General features: G+C 42.4%; 1 protein-coding gene across 4 annotated transcripts in view; it reads right to left on the minus strand.

The window, feature by feature from the left end:
- The window catches only part of TOX2 (TOX high mobility group box family member 2), a 120,567-nt gene that overhangs the window by 39,857 nt on the left and 64,163 nt on the right, over positions 1-16,547 (minus strand). For all 4 annotated transcript variants that reach the window (XM_031433770.2, XM_031433771.2, XM_010977738.3 and 1 more), the window contains exon 3: positions 2,942-3,187. In XM_031433770.2, coding sequence (XP_031289630.2) covers positions 2,942-3,187 — 246 coding nt within the window. The remainder of the gene's footprint in view (positions 1-2,941; positions 3,188-16,547) is intronic.

The raw sequence follows: 16,547 nt of genomic DNA on the forward strand, positions 1-16,547 counted from the left end.
GAAGCATTATGTGAGAAAATGTTTGTGAAACACCCACCGCCCCGACCCCGCACAGTGCTTGACACCACGTGGGCGCTGGCACAAATTCCAGCATCACCACACAGCATGCACGTCCACACACACACACACACACACACACACACACACACACACACACACACACACACACACACACAGACATTCGCCTGCAAGCTGCAGCTCAGACAAACTTAAAACAATTGTCTTTTTAAGGGGTGCTTCTTTCTCCTTGCCAGGTCTTCCCAACCAACGGACACATTCTTATCTGGTTTCCCACTTGGTTCGGCAGCCCTCCCCTGGGTAAGATAGTTTAGCTTATCTTTCATTGCATAATGAGGGGATATAAAACCCAGTGAACCCTTGAAAGCTCCCACTAATGGAAGAATTAAAGCTATCTGAATTCGTGAAGCATCTTAAACACGAGCTAGTTTTAAAGAAATCTGGAAAATGACTGCAAAGTGCCTATTTGGACCAAGCCCAACAAAAGTATTTCCCGGGAGGAGCGATGGGGGGTCATCTCTGATAAACAAGAACATCCTTGTAATTATCAGAGCTCTTATAACCAGGTGGCCCTACCAAGGTACCTGGAGTATCTTCAGTCTGTTCCCTTAGGTAAATGAGACTTATGGGAAACATTGCCATTTGGTTACAGTGGGAATTCATTTTTACTACTAATAATAACAATAGCAAATATTCCCTGACTGTTTACTCTCTGCCAGACATTTGCTAAGACTTTCCATACATTATCTCAGATACACATCACTGCAGTCTGGAGGTGAGTGCTCTTATGATTCTAAGACAAGGGGACTGAAGCTCAGGAGGTGGAACCAGGATCTGACGGGGGTCTGTGGGACACCAGCGCCCACACACCTAACCACTATCCCACACTGTCTCCAGTGATCACCAGTATCACAGGCCTGTGATACTGTGGCCCAGAATGGCAGCCAGACACTCCCCTGCGTTCACAGGCAGGTGTCTGCCAGGCTCTACCCTGGCCTGTGTTACCATAAATCTCGAACTGGGACGGTCTGGAGTTGTAAAGTTTTTGTGAGGAAATCAGCTGGGCAGGCAGCTAAGGTAGAAGCATCCTAACAAAGTGGAATTAAAACCACACGGCCGTGGAATCTGCCGGTCTCTTAGAGGAGAGGAAGCGTAGGACCTGCATTATTGATGGGCTCGCTCCTCAAGAAATGGAGCATCAATTTCCATTGAGCTCTTTGGTCAGACCCTGAACAGTGTAAGACGTGGGGCGTGAGTTGGCTTCCTCTCTCCCTCCCTCTCTCCTCTCCTTTTACGTCTCACCTAGCTTCACAAAATAGTGATGTAGCTCTCAAAAATGCATAGAGTAAACCAGAATTTTTTAAGCAAGAAAATTTGATGGTAATAAGAGGGAAACAATAAATAAATAAAATACAATCAAGATTAGCAGACTATGAACTGTATGCCCGAAGGCCCCAGGCATCTGCTAGAATTGGGCCATGAATTTGGCTGTGGCCTCCTAGCAGCCTCTGCAGAGATAAACATGATCTACCTGACACCATGTGATTTTGATAGAAAATCAGTTCAGTGGCTCCTCCTCCCCTGCATCCAGGTGTGTTTGTGACAAAGTCAAGGATTGCTTCCTCCAGGACACAGTGGTTGGTTCAGCCATGCTGTATCATGTTCCCATGCAAGACCCAAACTGCCACCTGCTAGAGACATCAGGGAAGATGTTGGCTGCCAACGGCCATCATACCTGCTGTGCAGAAGTGGGGATGAGATAGGGCCCTAATTATACTGCTGGAGTTCCTGGATCCAGCCATGCCTAAAACCCTCTGTCCACCCCTAGATATTTCAGTCTTTTTCGCTTCAGCTTATTTGAGTTTGATTTCTGTCAATGAGGAATGAACCTAGTAGTTGTGATTTGCATATCATATTAACTGTGAAGGAAAAAGCAAAATGAAACACACATCACAGTCATTTAGGAGAGGTACTAGAATTCCCTTAAGATTTTTCCCATTATACAAAAAATTCTCTACTGATTTTTCTAAAGGTCTTGATTGTTCACATCAGCCATTCATGCTGAAAAATCCTACCTTTCCTCAGCATGGGATTCAGGCCCTTCATTATCCAGGCCCTGCTAGCTCTTTCCCCTCCCCTCTCCCTCTGAGGCTCCACATCCTTTCTCTTCAGCCTGATTAAAAGAATGAACTGCATGATGCTCCTGAGAGGGACGTGAGCCCTTGTGCCTCCTGCTTTTGTATATGCTGCTCCCCTAGCCTGGAAGGTCCTTTCCTGTCCTGTTCTGCCTGCCAAACTTCCACCTATCCCACAAGCTTTAACTCAGTAATCACCCTCTTTCTTGCCAACTTAAGCAAGAGACAATATTTTTAAAATGATATGATTCCATTTATATGAAATGTGCAGAATAGGCAAATATATAGAGACAGAAAGTAGGTGAGTGGTTGCCTAGGGCTGGAGGACGTGGGGGGAGTTGGGAATAAGGGCTAAAAGGTAGAGGGATTTTTGGGGGGGTTGATGAACATGTTCTAAAACAGACTGTGTTGATGGTCACACAACTGTGTGAAGATACTAAAAGCTACTGAACTGTACACTTTAAATGGGTGAATTGTACGGTAGGTGAACTATATCTCAATAAAGCCTTTAAAAACTAAAAATAAAGATGAGATTATACTATTAAAAATAACAAAGCAAATAACACTGAGATATTATATACAGAGCTTCAGAACTGAGGAGTATGAGGACATAAATTTCCCCCCACGCCCACCCCCCCCATGTTCTGCAGACCCCTACATAAGCAACCACCTGAGCCTAGACCCTCCCCACAAGCAGAAGATCCTCTTCAAGGCACTGACATTCTGTTCCCCTCTAACCCCCTCCCCTGACTTAACCAGCAGGAACCAGGGCAGGTACAGGGACTCACCGTGGGCAGCTGGCCCGAAAGCAGGTGGCTGTCCTGGGCCAGCATGTTGGACACCATGATGGCCGGGAGGTCCATGGCCTGGTAGGAGTAAGCAGGCAGCAGTCCGTTGGGCGCGAGGCCGTGGCACAGTGAGTGGTAGCCGGCTTCGTGGTCCCCCAGGTGCAGGAGGGGTGGCTCAGGGAGGTTGGGAGGAGTTATTGGGGGGATCTCATAGTCTTCGTTGCTCTCGTTCTGGCTGTTGTAGGTCTAAAACATCCAAAGGGCATGTGGTTGGAGGTCAGTGTCTTAAACATGCCTAACAGCATTAGTAACAGCAACAACTGCGATAACCCCTTGGCCAAGGAGAGAGGAGATGATCCCTCTGCAAGGCACGCGGTCAAGAGGTCCTGGCCAGACTCCTGCCCCATCCCCAAGTGGGCACTTCTTCCTCCTAGAGGGTCTGTACACAAAATCCTGCCTCCCGGGGAGTGGGGCCAGCTCCCGTTCACCTGTTCCTCCTGTTTCCCCAAGATCTGGCCACCGCAGCCCACCATGAATCCACCTGTCCACACCCACCTGTTTTACAGATGGGACAACTCGGGTCCAAAAGGAAAGCGGCCCATGCAAGGTTAGTAGCAAAGCTGGGAGTGGAGCTGAAATATCCCGACTCCCTACCCAGTGGTCTTCCAGGGCAGCTGGACCACTTTCTCCTGTGTGTTCCCAACACCCAGCCCAACGGGGTCCTCTCTTGGTCTTTCTCATCTTGGTAAATGGTACAAACATTCCCCAAGAAGCACAAGCTACAAGTCATACTGGACACTGTACTTGCCAAGCATTATTTGTTAATTTTTCTCACCTCACTGTGCTGACCAGGAAGCTCTAGTATATGTTGAATAGAAATGGTAAGAGTGGACACCCTTGCTTTTCCCCCTTAAGTATCTCAATATTTTACCACTAAGCATGATGCCTGGATCGGTTTCCACAGGTATTCTATAAAGGTCAAGGGCATTCCTTTTTCTTTCAATTGTGCATCGATTTTTAATTTTATTGAACTCTTTTTCCCTGCATCTACTGAAAGACTCAAATGACTTTTCTATTTTAATTCAGTTAATGTGGCAAATTGTTGCACTTGGTTTTTCTTTTTTTAAATTTTTTATTTTTTTAAACATTTTTTTATTGAGTTATAGTCATTTTACAATGTTGTGTCAAATTCCAGTGTAGAGCACAATTTTTCAGTTATACATGAACATACGTATATTCATTGTCACATTTTTTTTCGCTGTGAGCTACCACAAGATCTTGTATATATTTCCCTGTGCTATACAGTATAACCTTGTTTATCTATCTACATATGCCCGTCAGTATCTACAAATTTTGTACACTTGGTTTTTCTAATGTGAAAACAGCCTTGCATTTCTGGAACAGACCGTACTTGGTCATAATGTTGTTATTATTTTTATGCATTGTTGGATTTTGTTTAGGATTTTTGCTTCTAGGTCATGAGTGAGATAAGCCTATAACTCTCCTTCTTCACACTGCTCTTGCTGGGTTTTGGTACCAAGGTTAACATTAGCCTGGGGAATCATCCCCCCTTTAGACCTAGAGAGATTAGACCTAGGAGAAGAAACACGTGTGAACTGGAAGATGAATCTGAGAAAACATGACAGAGAAATTTCAAGACATAGAGGACAATGTGAGGGTCTCTAACGGACATCTGTTCCAGCAGCATTCTGGAGGGAGAAGAGTGAGAGGATGGGATAGAGGAGTAACTGAAGAGATAATGGTTGGGAATATTCCAGAACTGATGAAGGACACCCAAGCATTGGTGAATATGATGGTAGATTTTACAACAATCATAATACAAAATGTGTAGAGAGGGGGAAAAGACATGAATCCACAAAGCATCAAGAAATAACATCTAACATCCTTGTGTTCTTTGGTAAGTTAAGAATGTGCATTACAATAAAGCCCTATACAATATCTGGTTCCTGGCAGGTAGGCTCTCAGTAAATATTTGTTGGATGAGGTTGCTGGGGGGTGGGGATGGGTAGGACTGAGTGGAGCTATGGTGAGAGTGAGGACCACAAGTATCTAAAACACCTGCTTGGTGTCAACGCCTTTCTCCTTGGGCACCTGTGGTTTGAACCTCACCACAATTTCTGTAGAAGAGCCCTAACTGCCCTTTATATCCACGGAAACATGCTCTGAGAGAGTAACGCCTTGTCACACTCACACCCAATCACTTGGACGCAGAGCCCAAGCCACCTCTTGCTCACTGACTCCCTCTGCAGGGCTGTTGTGAGATTGTTTCACAGGTAGACAAGTAGTTTAGAGCTTTAACTTTTTACACTTACATAGCTACCAAAGGAATAAAGTTAACCACAAAATAAGAATCAACAGAATGCTGGCCTGAAGTTTCAGAGCCATTAAGGGACTTCCCCAAGGACACAGAGCAAGTAAACAGCAGCTCACACACTCAGCAACCTCCCGGTTTCCCCTGCTGTGAATGTCCCTAACTCCTCACTCCGCACTGTGCATCGCAGGGTAAAGCCTGGCTTCTGTCTGACCACCGAGATGGGCTGGGGGCTGACTGCCTTTAGATGGTATCATATCATATTATCTGGGAAAGCAGAGCCCCAGGAAGCCTCCCCCAGCCCCTCGCCCATCCCACAGAAGGACTCCCCTCCTCTCACCACCCCCACTCCCCCTCCTCAGCCCCTCATATGTGCTCCCCAGAGTATCATTATTGCCTTCAATGATCTGTGACTCTTTAGCTTATGTCCCCTGCCCCCAGACTCCATGAGGGTAGGGGTTAAGACTGTCTTGTCACCAGGGCCTGGCACACCGTAGGTGCTCAATTAGAATGTGATGAATGAGCTCATGAAATGGGGTGGGGGGTACATGAGGCTTTGGATTTAGATCTCATCTGGATGTTTCCATGTCTGTCCCTCTCACAGACTGGAAGTCCCTCAGTCACCCACTGCTCACGTCTGTGGACCGCTGCCCTCTTCTCTGTCCGCTCCACCCACAACAGGTGCTGTCGCGTGGCATGGGATGGTGAATGCCAAATGACTGCCCAAGTCCATGCCTTTCACTTAAAAACCAAAACCTTCACACGCTGGAAGAGGCCCAAATGCCCAGAAGCCTTTTGCAAAAATAAGCATATGGTAAATCAAAATATTGGAATCACACAATGATGACAATTCATTTAAAAAGGCAATTAGCACGTTTAAAAATAACTAAACATGCAAACACATACATGCCTCCTCGGAATGCAATTAAATCCTAAATGCAGGACACCTGAATAGCTGCCCAGCCTGCTACAGACTCATCCTGTGTGCCAGCCACTGGACCTGGCATTTTCACGTTCACTCTCCATTCACTCGGTATCAGCTCTGCAAAGAAGTGACTGTTATCTCCACTCTGCAGGTGAAGAGGATGAAGCTTAGAGAATGGAGGGGGCATGTGGCTAGTAATTCTTGTGAACTCAAACCCAGGTCTTGTGACTCTGAATCCATCATTTTCCCACACTGGGTCGGATACCTCTTCACCTCTTCAAGATCTGTATTTCTCACTTCCTCTAAGTAAGAGATGGGCCACTCAGATGTCTAGTTTGCTCTCTAGCACCAGTGTGCTCATGAGAATACAGAAAGAGATGCCAAGTTGTAAGAACTTGAAAAATATTAGCAAAACCTTACAGGGAGACTTTTGCAAAAAGTTGTCTCTTCCTAGGCACCCATCCTCTCTCAAGCCCACTCCAGTTACATTTTCATTCCACCACCCACCCAATCTGTCTGGCAAGGTCACCAATAACCTCCATGTTACTAAGTCCAATGGTCTGATCTCAGTCCCCACTTGCCCACCTTGACCTTCTCAGCAACATCTGACATACTTGGCCACCCCTTTCTCCTGGGAAGAGATTTCTTCAAATGCTTCTAGGACACCACAGACGCTGACCTTCTGAAATCACAGGCCAGTTCTGCTCCATGTCCTTTGCTGGTTCCCATTCTATCCCCCAACCTATTAACGATGTCACAGAGCTCAGACCTCAGACCTCTTCTCTAAACGTACTCACTCCTTGAGGATCTCATCCAGACTTGTGGCTTTAAATACCATCTGCTGCTGCTGACTCCCCAGCTCGTATGTCCAGCCCAGACTGCTCTCCTGAACTACAGATTCATAGAGCCCACTCTTATTTGACAGCTTTGTTTGGATTTTTTTTTTTAATTTAAGTATAGTCAGTTTACAATGTGTCAATTTCTGGTGTACAGCATAATGTTTCAGTCATACATATATACACATATATTCTTTTTCATTATAGGTTACTACAAGATACTGAGTATAGTTCCCTGCCTTATACAGAAGAAATTTGTTGTTTATCTGTTTTATATATACTAGTTAATATTCTCAAATCTCAAACTCCCAATTTATCCCTTCCCACCCTCCTTCCCCACCGGTAACCATAAGATTGTTTACTATGTGAGTCTGTTTCTGTTTTGTAGATAAGTTCATTAGTGTCTTCTTTCTCTTTTAGATTTTAATAGACACCTTGAATTTAACATGTCCAAAAGAGAACCTATCAATCCATGGAATTCTCCACCACACTGAACGGCAAGTCCATCCTTCCAACTTCTCAGGCCAAAAAGCCTTGGAGCTATCCTTGAACCCTCTCCTCTCACCTCCTACACCAAATTTGTCAGGAAATCTATTGGACCCACCTTCAGAACAGATACAAGATGGAACCACTATGGTCCAAGCCATCATTTTCTTTACCTTGAATGACTAAAGTAGTCTCCTACCTGATTTTCCTGCCTCTGCCCTTACTATGGTCTATTCTCACTCAGAGGCCAGAATTATCCTGTTAAAATGTAAGGTCATACAGATGGCAAACAGGCACATGAAAAGATGTTCAACATCGCTAATTATTAGAGAAATGCAGATCAAAACTATAATGAGGTATCACCTCACACCAGCCAGAATAGCCATCATGAAAAAGTCTACAAATAATAAATTTGTTGGAGAGGGTGTGGAGAAAAGGGAACTCTCCTACACTGTTGGTGGGAATGTAAATTGGTGCAGTCACTATGGGGAACACTATGGTGGTTCCTTAAAAAACTAAAAATAGAGCTACCATATGACCTAGCAATCCCACTCCTGGGCATATATCTGGAAAAGATGAAAACTCTAATTCAAAAAGGTAACATGTATCCCAATGTTCATAGCAGCACTATTTACAATAGCCAAGACATGGAAACAACCTAAATATCCATCCACAGATGACTGGATAAAGAAGATGTGGTGTATATATTATGGAATATTACTCAACCATAAAAAAGGAATGGAATATTGCCATCCAACATGGGTGGACCTAGAGAAGTGAAGTAAGTCAGACAGAAAGACAAATATCATATGACATCACTCATATGTGGAATGACACAATTGAATTTATTTACAAAACAGAAAGAGACTCACCTAGAAAACAAATTTATGGTGACCAAAGGGGAAAGTGGAGGGAGGGATAAATTAGGAGTTTGAGATTAACAGATACATAGAAGAAACTGTAACTGACTGTTCTTTGTGGGGAGCGAGTTGGAGTAGGGAGGAAGAGGCATTAAGGCAAAAGGCAGGGCTAGGAGGTAGGGGTTTACCAACATTCAACATCTACCATATAGAGATGGATTTGGGGGGCTGCTAGAATCACCTTGTCCCTCAATTCCTCCATTTGTGCTTTTTTTTCCCCAAATCAACTAAAGAATGAGAACTCAGAGCAAAGTAATAAGGCTGGGTGGAAGGGGCGTCCAGAAGGAGACTGTCAGGTTTTCCATGCACCAATTTCAGGAAAGGAAGAGTGGTGGACTGATCCAGACAACCTCTGTGGCTTGCCCTTGGGTCAGAGAAGGGGAAGCCTTCCCCTGAAATTCTAGGAGGAGGGGTATTAATTAAACATCCAAGCCAATGAATCCTTGAGGTAGGGGAACAAACAAGCAAGGGGGTGACCTCTGGAGCTTGAGAAAGGGATGGGAAGGAAGGAATCTAAGACCATCTGATGGGCCAGAAGCCTGTTGCAGTGATAAGCTTACGTTCCATGAAATTATCAGAATAAACTCATCCACTTACCACGATAAAATAAAATGAAAAGTAAATAAAAATTCAACCCCAGGAAGTAAAAAATACATATGTTCTTTTAAATAACACTTTCTGAGACAAATACTCAAAGCTCAAACCTAGAGAATGAAAAGAAAGCCAAGAATGTATTCTATAACGAGTGGTGAGCTGAAAAACTACTATAATTTATATTAATTCAAAATAACTATTTGATAAGGTGACTGCAGGATTTAATGTGACTATTCTATAAGGATTCCTAAAGTGGAAGAAGTACAGGATTATAAAATAATGATCACAAACTAAAAATCCAGAGGGTTTCAGCTTAGAAGCTGTGCCTTCCTGAAAGGAGATTACAGATACTGATTATTTATTAATTTAAATATATTTGTAATGATTTTAAAAATTTACTGAGGTGAAATTCACATAACAAAATCAACTGTTTTAAAATTAACACTTTAGTAGCATTTAGTACATTCATAATGTTTTGCAACCACCACCTCTATCTAGTTCCAAAACATCTTCATCATTTTAAAAAGGAAACCTCATACTCACTAAGCAGTTTCTCCCTATTGCCCTGGTCCCAGCCCCTGGTAACCACCAATCTGTGTTCTGACTGTGGATTTACCTATTCTGGATAGTTTCATATAAATGGAACCACACAGTATGTGACACCTTATGTGGCTTCTTAAACTGAGCACAGTGTTCTCGAGTTCATTCACAATGTAGCATATATCTGTAATTCATTCCTTTTTGTGGCTGAGTAATATTCCATTATATATATATACCCAATTTGTTTATCATTCATCCACTGATGGACATTTGGGCTGTTTCCATCTTTTGGCTATTGTGAATAGTGCTACCATGAACAAGTGTGTACATATATTTGTTGGAGTCCTTGTTTTCAATTCTTTGGGATATTTAGAGCTAGAAGTAGAATTGCTGGGTTACATGATAATTCTTATTGAGGAACTGTCAAACTATTTCCCACAGTGGCTGCATATTTTACATTTCCACCAGCAACATGTGAAGGTTCCAATTTCTCCACATCCTCACCACCAACACTTACGTTCCATTATTTTTAGTAGTTTTAATCCATATTTACCTACTGACTGTGATGGTGAGCATCTTTTCATGTGTTGTTTGGCCATTTGCATTATCTTCTTTGGAGAAATGTCTTGAAGTCTTAGGCTTATTTTTAAGTTAGGTTATCATTTCATTGTAGCATTGTAGGAGCCCTTTATGTATTCCAGATACTAGACCCTTATAAGATATATGATTTGCAAATATTTTTCTTCCATTCTGTTGTCTGTTTTTTCACTTTCTTGATAATGCCCTTTGATACACAGATGTCTGTAATTTTCATGGAGTCCAAGTCATCCATTTTTTCTTTTGTTGCTCATGATTTTAACATCATATCTAAGAATCCATCGCTAAATCCAAGGCCATGAAAAGTTATCCCTATGTCTTCTTCTAAGAATTTTATGGTTTAGCCCCAAGACTTAGGTCATGGATCCATTTGGAATTAATTTCTGTGCACAGCCTGAGGTAGAGTCCAACTTCATTATTACACATGTGGCTATTCAGTTGTCCCAGCACTATTTGGTGAAGAGACTGTTCTTTCCCCATTGACTGGTCTTGGCATCCTTGTTGAAAATCAATTGGCCACAGATGTAGGGTTCTTATTCCTGGACTCTTAATTCTATTCCCTTGGTCAACATATTCATCCTTATGCTAGAACCACACTGTTCTGGCTTCTGTGCCTTTGTAGAAATTGGAAAGTGTCCAAGTTTGCTCTTCTTTTGCAAGATTGCTATGGCTATTCAGGACCCATTGCAATTTCATATGAATTTGAGGATTAGCTATTCCATTTCTTCCTAAAATGGTCAGGGAAACTTAAGAGGGATTGTATTGAATATGCAGATTGCTTGAGTAGTATTACAATCTTACCAAAATTAAGACTTCCAATTCATGAGCACAACATGTCTTTCCCATTTATTAAGGTCTTCTTTAATGTCTTTCAGCAGCATTTTGTGCTGTAGTCCTAAATATTTTATTCTTTTGGATGTTATTATATACGAAATTGTTTTCTTAGCTTCCTTTTTGGATTGCTCACTGCTGATACAGAGAAATACAACTGAGTTTTGAATATGGATCTTACACATTGAAACTTTGCTGAATTCGTTTATTAGCTATTTATTGTAATTTTAAAGAAAAGCAGAAATCCCACACCATTGGAGGAACAACCACAATAAACGGAAAAGAAAACAGAACCTCGTAAATCTAGCAAAAATCTGAAAAGAAAAAAAGAAAATAGAAATGAACCATGAAAAATGGTAATGAAAATTCATAAAATGACAGTGTTAAGACTAAATATTAGTAATCACAATAAATATGAATGATTTCAATTCCTTTATTAGAAGATAAAAAATAATATTTTGATTAAAATAAATGAATCCAGCATATGACATTTATAACAGGCATCCCTAAGAGAAAATGACACAGGAGGTTAAAACTGAGCACATACATCAGGCAAGTAAAAAGCAGAAGTGGCAAAATTAATAACAAATTAAGTATAATTCAGGGCAAAAAGCATTAAAGAGACCAAGAGGAATACTTAAGTTGATAAATGACACAATCCCCTAAGAAGAAATGACAGACATAAACTAGGAATATAAAACGTTACAAAAACTGTTGGAAGTACAAAGAGGATTTAATCAATCCATAAACATAAAGAGACACTAACACATCTCTTCAAACACTGACAAATCAATCAGCTAGAAATGAGTAAGGACAGAAGATCTAAATAACACAATGTTCTCCCTTGATTTATCTTAACATTGAAAGGATACATATTCTTTTCAAATATCCATGGAACACTTAAGAAACATGACCATGTACTAACTACTCAGATCATCTCAAACTTTTCAAAAGGTAGAGATGATACAGGCCCCATTCTAGTATCTAAACGCATTAATGTAGTTTTTAACAACAACAACAAAAAAAAAAAAAAAGAAGAAGAAGAAGAGAGAAAACGAAGGAGCAGAAAACGTGGAGGGAGGCGGACCCTCCAAAATACTTGGACCCTTTAGGAGCAATCTTCTAAATAACTTTTGAGTTTAAGAGGAAATCAGAACTGAAACTACAGACAAGGAGAACTCTACCTGACAAAACCTGTAAGAAGTGGACAATGGAAAATTTATAACTTTTTCCCTAAATGAATTTATTAGAAGACAAGAAAGACAAAATAGATGAATTCAGCACTCAAGAAGCTAGAAACAGAAACAAAATAGACTGAAAGTCAGTAGAAGAAAGACTAATAAAACAGAAAACCAATTTTAGATAAGATAAGGAAGAGATGGTTTTTGGAAAAGGCCAACAAAATAGTAAACCACTGAGGTGGGTAAAAAAGATACCCCAAAAAGGAATGAAAAACACATTGACTCTTTGAAAGGTGTTGAGAAACCCTTTGTAACAGAGTAAAAGGCTAATTTTCATAAATGTTTGCTATTTCCAGCTTAATAACTGTTAGTTTCATTTTCTTGCTATAGATTTCTGAAACAGGTATGTCAAAAAATTTCCACCATGACTGTGATTTTATCAGTTTCTTCCTATATGTCTGTTCATTTTTGGCTTCATATATTTCTGAGCTCTGTTGTTAAGTATTTACCAATTAATGATTACTGTATCTTTTTGAGGAAGTGCACCTTTCATTAGTCAATGGGTTATCCAGTTAATGCTTACTAGAAGGTTCTCAGACTGACATTTGGATTACCCATTTCCATTGCCCATCCAATGCTGCATAGAAGGACAGAAGAGTCACTGAGGGGGAATCTATAGAAGCAGAGAGTGATCTGGCTTTTTTCACATCCTGAACCCCTACATTTAAGCCAAGTGAGAAAGGCCCCAGTAACACAGTTTGTTGGGATTCGGGGTACAACACAAAAAGGGAGGTGGCACCTTATTCCCTCGTGGAGTCTGGTAAGAGAGAGCTCTCAGGAGGACCGAGTTGATGTCCCCAGAGTTGAGAGGCTAAGGAGGACACTGATACTGGAAGTTTTAGGAAGATGGGGCTGGAGCCACCTGCAATGGCAGAGCCAGGAGAGACTGAGAGAATGAGAGGGGGACAGAGAGAAATCTGCATGTACGGGGTTTGGCAAGTTGAGGATGTGTGAGTTGCTGTGGAGGTGAGTGAAAGCTAAGGAAGGCAGGTGGCTGGCTGAGGGCATCTACAGAGGTGCCACCCAGGACAGCAGCCTGATAGGACAGGGGGATCTCGGTGGCTGGAGGTGTGTCAGCAGGTACACCAATCACCCGCAGAGCAGGTCCCAAGAGGTGAGCTGCAGTGTGACTCCCCAGCTCGCGTGCCCCACGGAAGAGCCAGCATATGAGAGGCTGCTACAGCAGCAGGCTTGGAGGGCAGGACACCAACAGTACCTTATCCCGCCTCACCTTGTCCTGACCTGGAGCCTCCAGCAGCATCAAAGGAAATGCGAGTGCATGAAGAGGTTCTAGTACACCTCAGGCCCCCTGCAGGTTTCCAAGGCCATGAGCCAGGAAGGAAAGAACACAGGATGGACCTCTGCTTTTCTGTACCTTGTGGAGTCCAGCCTGTTGAGAAACCCAGAGTGACAGCAACAATACCTTTTGCTGACACAGGACTTTGCGGTTCCAAATGCTTCCACATATTTCCGATATTCTTCCCACAAAAGCTTGAAGATTCTTGGAATACATAATCAGTGAGTACTTTTTTTTTTCTTTGATCTACAGAAAGAATGCTAGCTTTGGACTTAGACTGACCTGGGGCAGATCCAGTCCTGCCACTTACTTGCTAAGGGACCTTTGGCGATTTATCCCAGATGCCTACTCCTGAGGGTGTTTATCTAGGAAACCCCACCCAACAGTTGAGAGAATTATACAAGGAAAGAGATGTGAAAACACATAAACAGAACGTCAACGCAATCCCCTCCCCGACATCCAAGAAGGGGGAAAAAAAAGACCTCAGGGTGTAACGAGAACAAGTGTTAAATATCTTTTCTGCTTTGGAAACTGAGGTTCAAAAAGGCAAAAGGACTTACCCAAAGCCACACAGGTAGCATTTATGCTAACAAGGACCAGAAGCCTTAACTGTCTGGAGCCAACACACACACTCTCCCACTATTCACGCCCTCCCAACACACACACATCAATCCTGATTAGCCCAGGACAGTCCTGGTTTATGCCTTTTGTCCCTGGGTAATCTTTAATTGTGCCCTTTCCTACTTTAAAATTGTCCCAGCTTGGACAATAAATTCTACGGCCACTTACCATCCTAACGAATCAAACCCACATCCTATAAGAACATCTGAGCTGAAGGACTGTGATTCACTTCAGCACCTCCTGACTCTGTTTTCAAAACAAGGGAAAAAGCATCTTATCCAAACCTGAAACCCCATCAGCTGGATCAGGGCACCCAGCGCCGTAACTTCTTCTCACGTGCACAGCGATTTTATGAATTCAGTGGGGAATGAAACGCAATTTTGTCAGCCTTGTCTGTGTCCATAATGACCGAGTCAAATTAATCATCTCGGGTAATACCCCTGTGTCACCCGTCCCAGAGATGTTTAATAGAATCTTTCTGATTCATGTCTCGCAGCCCATCAGATGTGGAGTATTGCCGCCCTTCTGAAAATCAGTACAATTATGCCTTCTCGTTGGGCTATCATTTTCCAGGACTAAAAATGCTTCTTAAAAATAAATAAATAAGAGCCTGTGCCATATATAAATGAAACGGGAGTGAAAAAGCCATAGTGTTAAAATTAAATGTGGATTCTGGAGGTGGCGGGGAGGGGAGGAGGAAGCAATAGCTTTTTAAGCCTTTATTTATAGGCAAGACTCCGAGCCGTGGCAACAGGGGGGGAGGAGAGCATAGAAAACACTCCCGCTGGTGGTCTTGACCCTGAAATGCTTGGCTCGGAGCAGACAGAGGCATCATCACGTGACAATGACAACCAGTCACATTTGATGTGAGTTTTGTTTACTAAAACTGTATCTGGGAACAAACATGATAATCCTGGCATGTTTTGGCTCAGGAAATTGTAAGTCACTTTAAGGTTCAAGCAGCTTTCCAGACTGATACACCTGTGAGTGTTTGGGGGGCAGGGGGTGTCTGTAAAAATGAGCAATGAGTGGTGGGGTTTTCTTCTTCTTTAAGAGGAAGTAATCCCAGCGGAACTGAAGTAGCAAGGCTGGGGATAACTCGAAGCCCCAGTTTTTGAGTGAGAGGATGGAGCCCGAGCACCAGGCATTACCCCATTTTACAGATAAACAAGCTTATTTTTCTCAAAAGTGGCAGGGTTTTGTTTATTTTAATAACATATTTTTATAATCACATATCCAACTAGCTCTTTGACACTTTCCTTTGGATGTCCTGGAGGAGAGGTCTGTAAAATTTTTCTGCAGATGTCCAGATAATAAATCTTTTTGGCTTTGTGAGTCATACAGTCTGTCACAACTATTCAGCTCTGAGGCTGCAGCATGAAAACAGCCATAGACATTATTGAACTAATGAACATAGCTGTGTTCCAATAAAGCTTTATTTACAAACAAGAAGTGGTGGGCTGTGGGCCATGGGCCACGGTTTGCTGACCCCTATCCTAGAGACTTTTTTTCTTCTCCATAGAACTTTTACCATCTAACACACAATATTTATTTTAAAAAAACTGGGGGGGGGGGGCATCAGATTTATTTATCTTACGGAGGTACTGGGGATTGAAGCCAGGACCTTGTGCACGCTCGGCATGCACTCTACCACTGAGCTATATCCTCCCTTAACATATAATACTCTTGCCTTCTTTAAAGTATTTATTGTCCATTCCTGTCACTAGAATGTAAATTCCACTGTTTGGTCACTGATTAGTCCAAGGGCCAAGGATGGTGCCTCACACGTAGTAGGACCTCAATAAACATTTGCTGAATGAAATAATGAATGAATAAATGAATGAGAATAGGGGTTTTGGTCTACTGTGTTTGCAGCTGTACCACCAGCACCTAGAAAACTGCCTGGCACACAGCAAGTATTCAGTAAATATTCTTTTAAATGAATGAACACACAAATGAGTTTACTGATGGCCCACCGTGGTATCGGGCCAGGCTCTGCACCATCTTCCCTATAAGCTCTAAGAAGTCAGCAAAAGTCTGAGGTGGCCTTCTCCTTAGAAATGCTGCTTAGCACAAAGTAATTCTAACCTGACCCATGAGGCTCTCCCAGTACCCTGTCCCTATCTTAGAAATCATCTTCTCGTGAATGTGTTTGAATTCCAGCTCTGCCCTGACAGGCTGTGTGACCTTGGGAAAGTCACTGCCCCTTTCTGGGCCTCAGTTATACCACCTGTGAAAAGAGGGAGTTGGACAGATTTTTAAATCCAAATTTAACCCATGTATGTGCCACTAGTTTGCAGGTACACAGGCTGACATGAAGCAGTGCTGATTTTAAAAGCCCTTCTAAACGATGAGTAGGCCCTCCAGTTGTTTGTGTTAAAGTAGC

Source organism: Camelus dromedarius, chromosome 18 (genome assembly GCF_036321535.1).
Source record: "Camelus dromedarius isolate mCamDro1 chromosome 18, mCamDro1.pat, whole genome shotgun sequence".
Lineage (NCBI taxonomy): Eukaryota > Metazoa > Chordata > Mammalia > Artiodactyla > Camelidae > Camelus > Camelus dromedarius.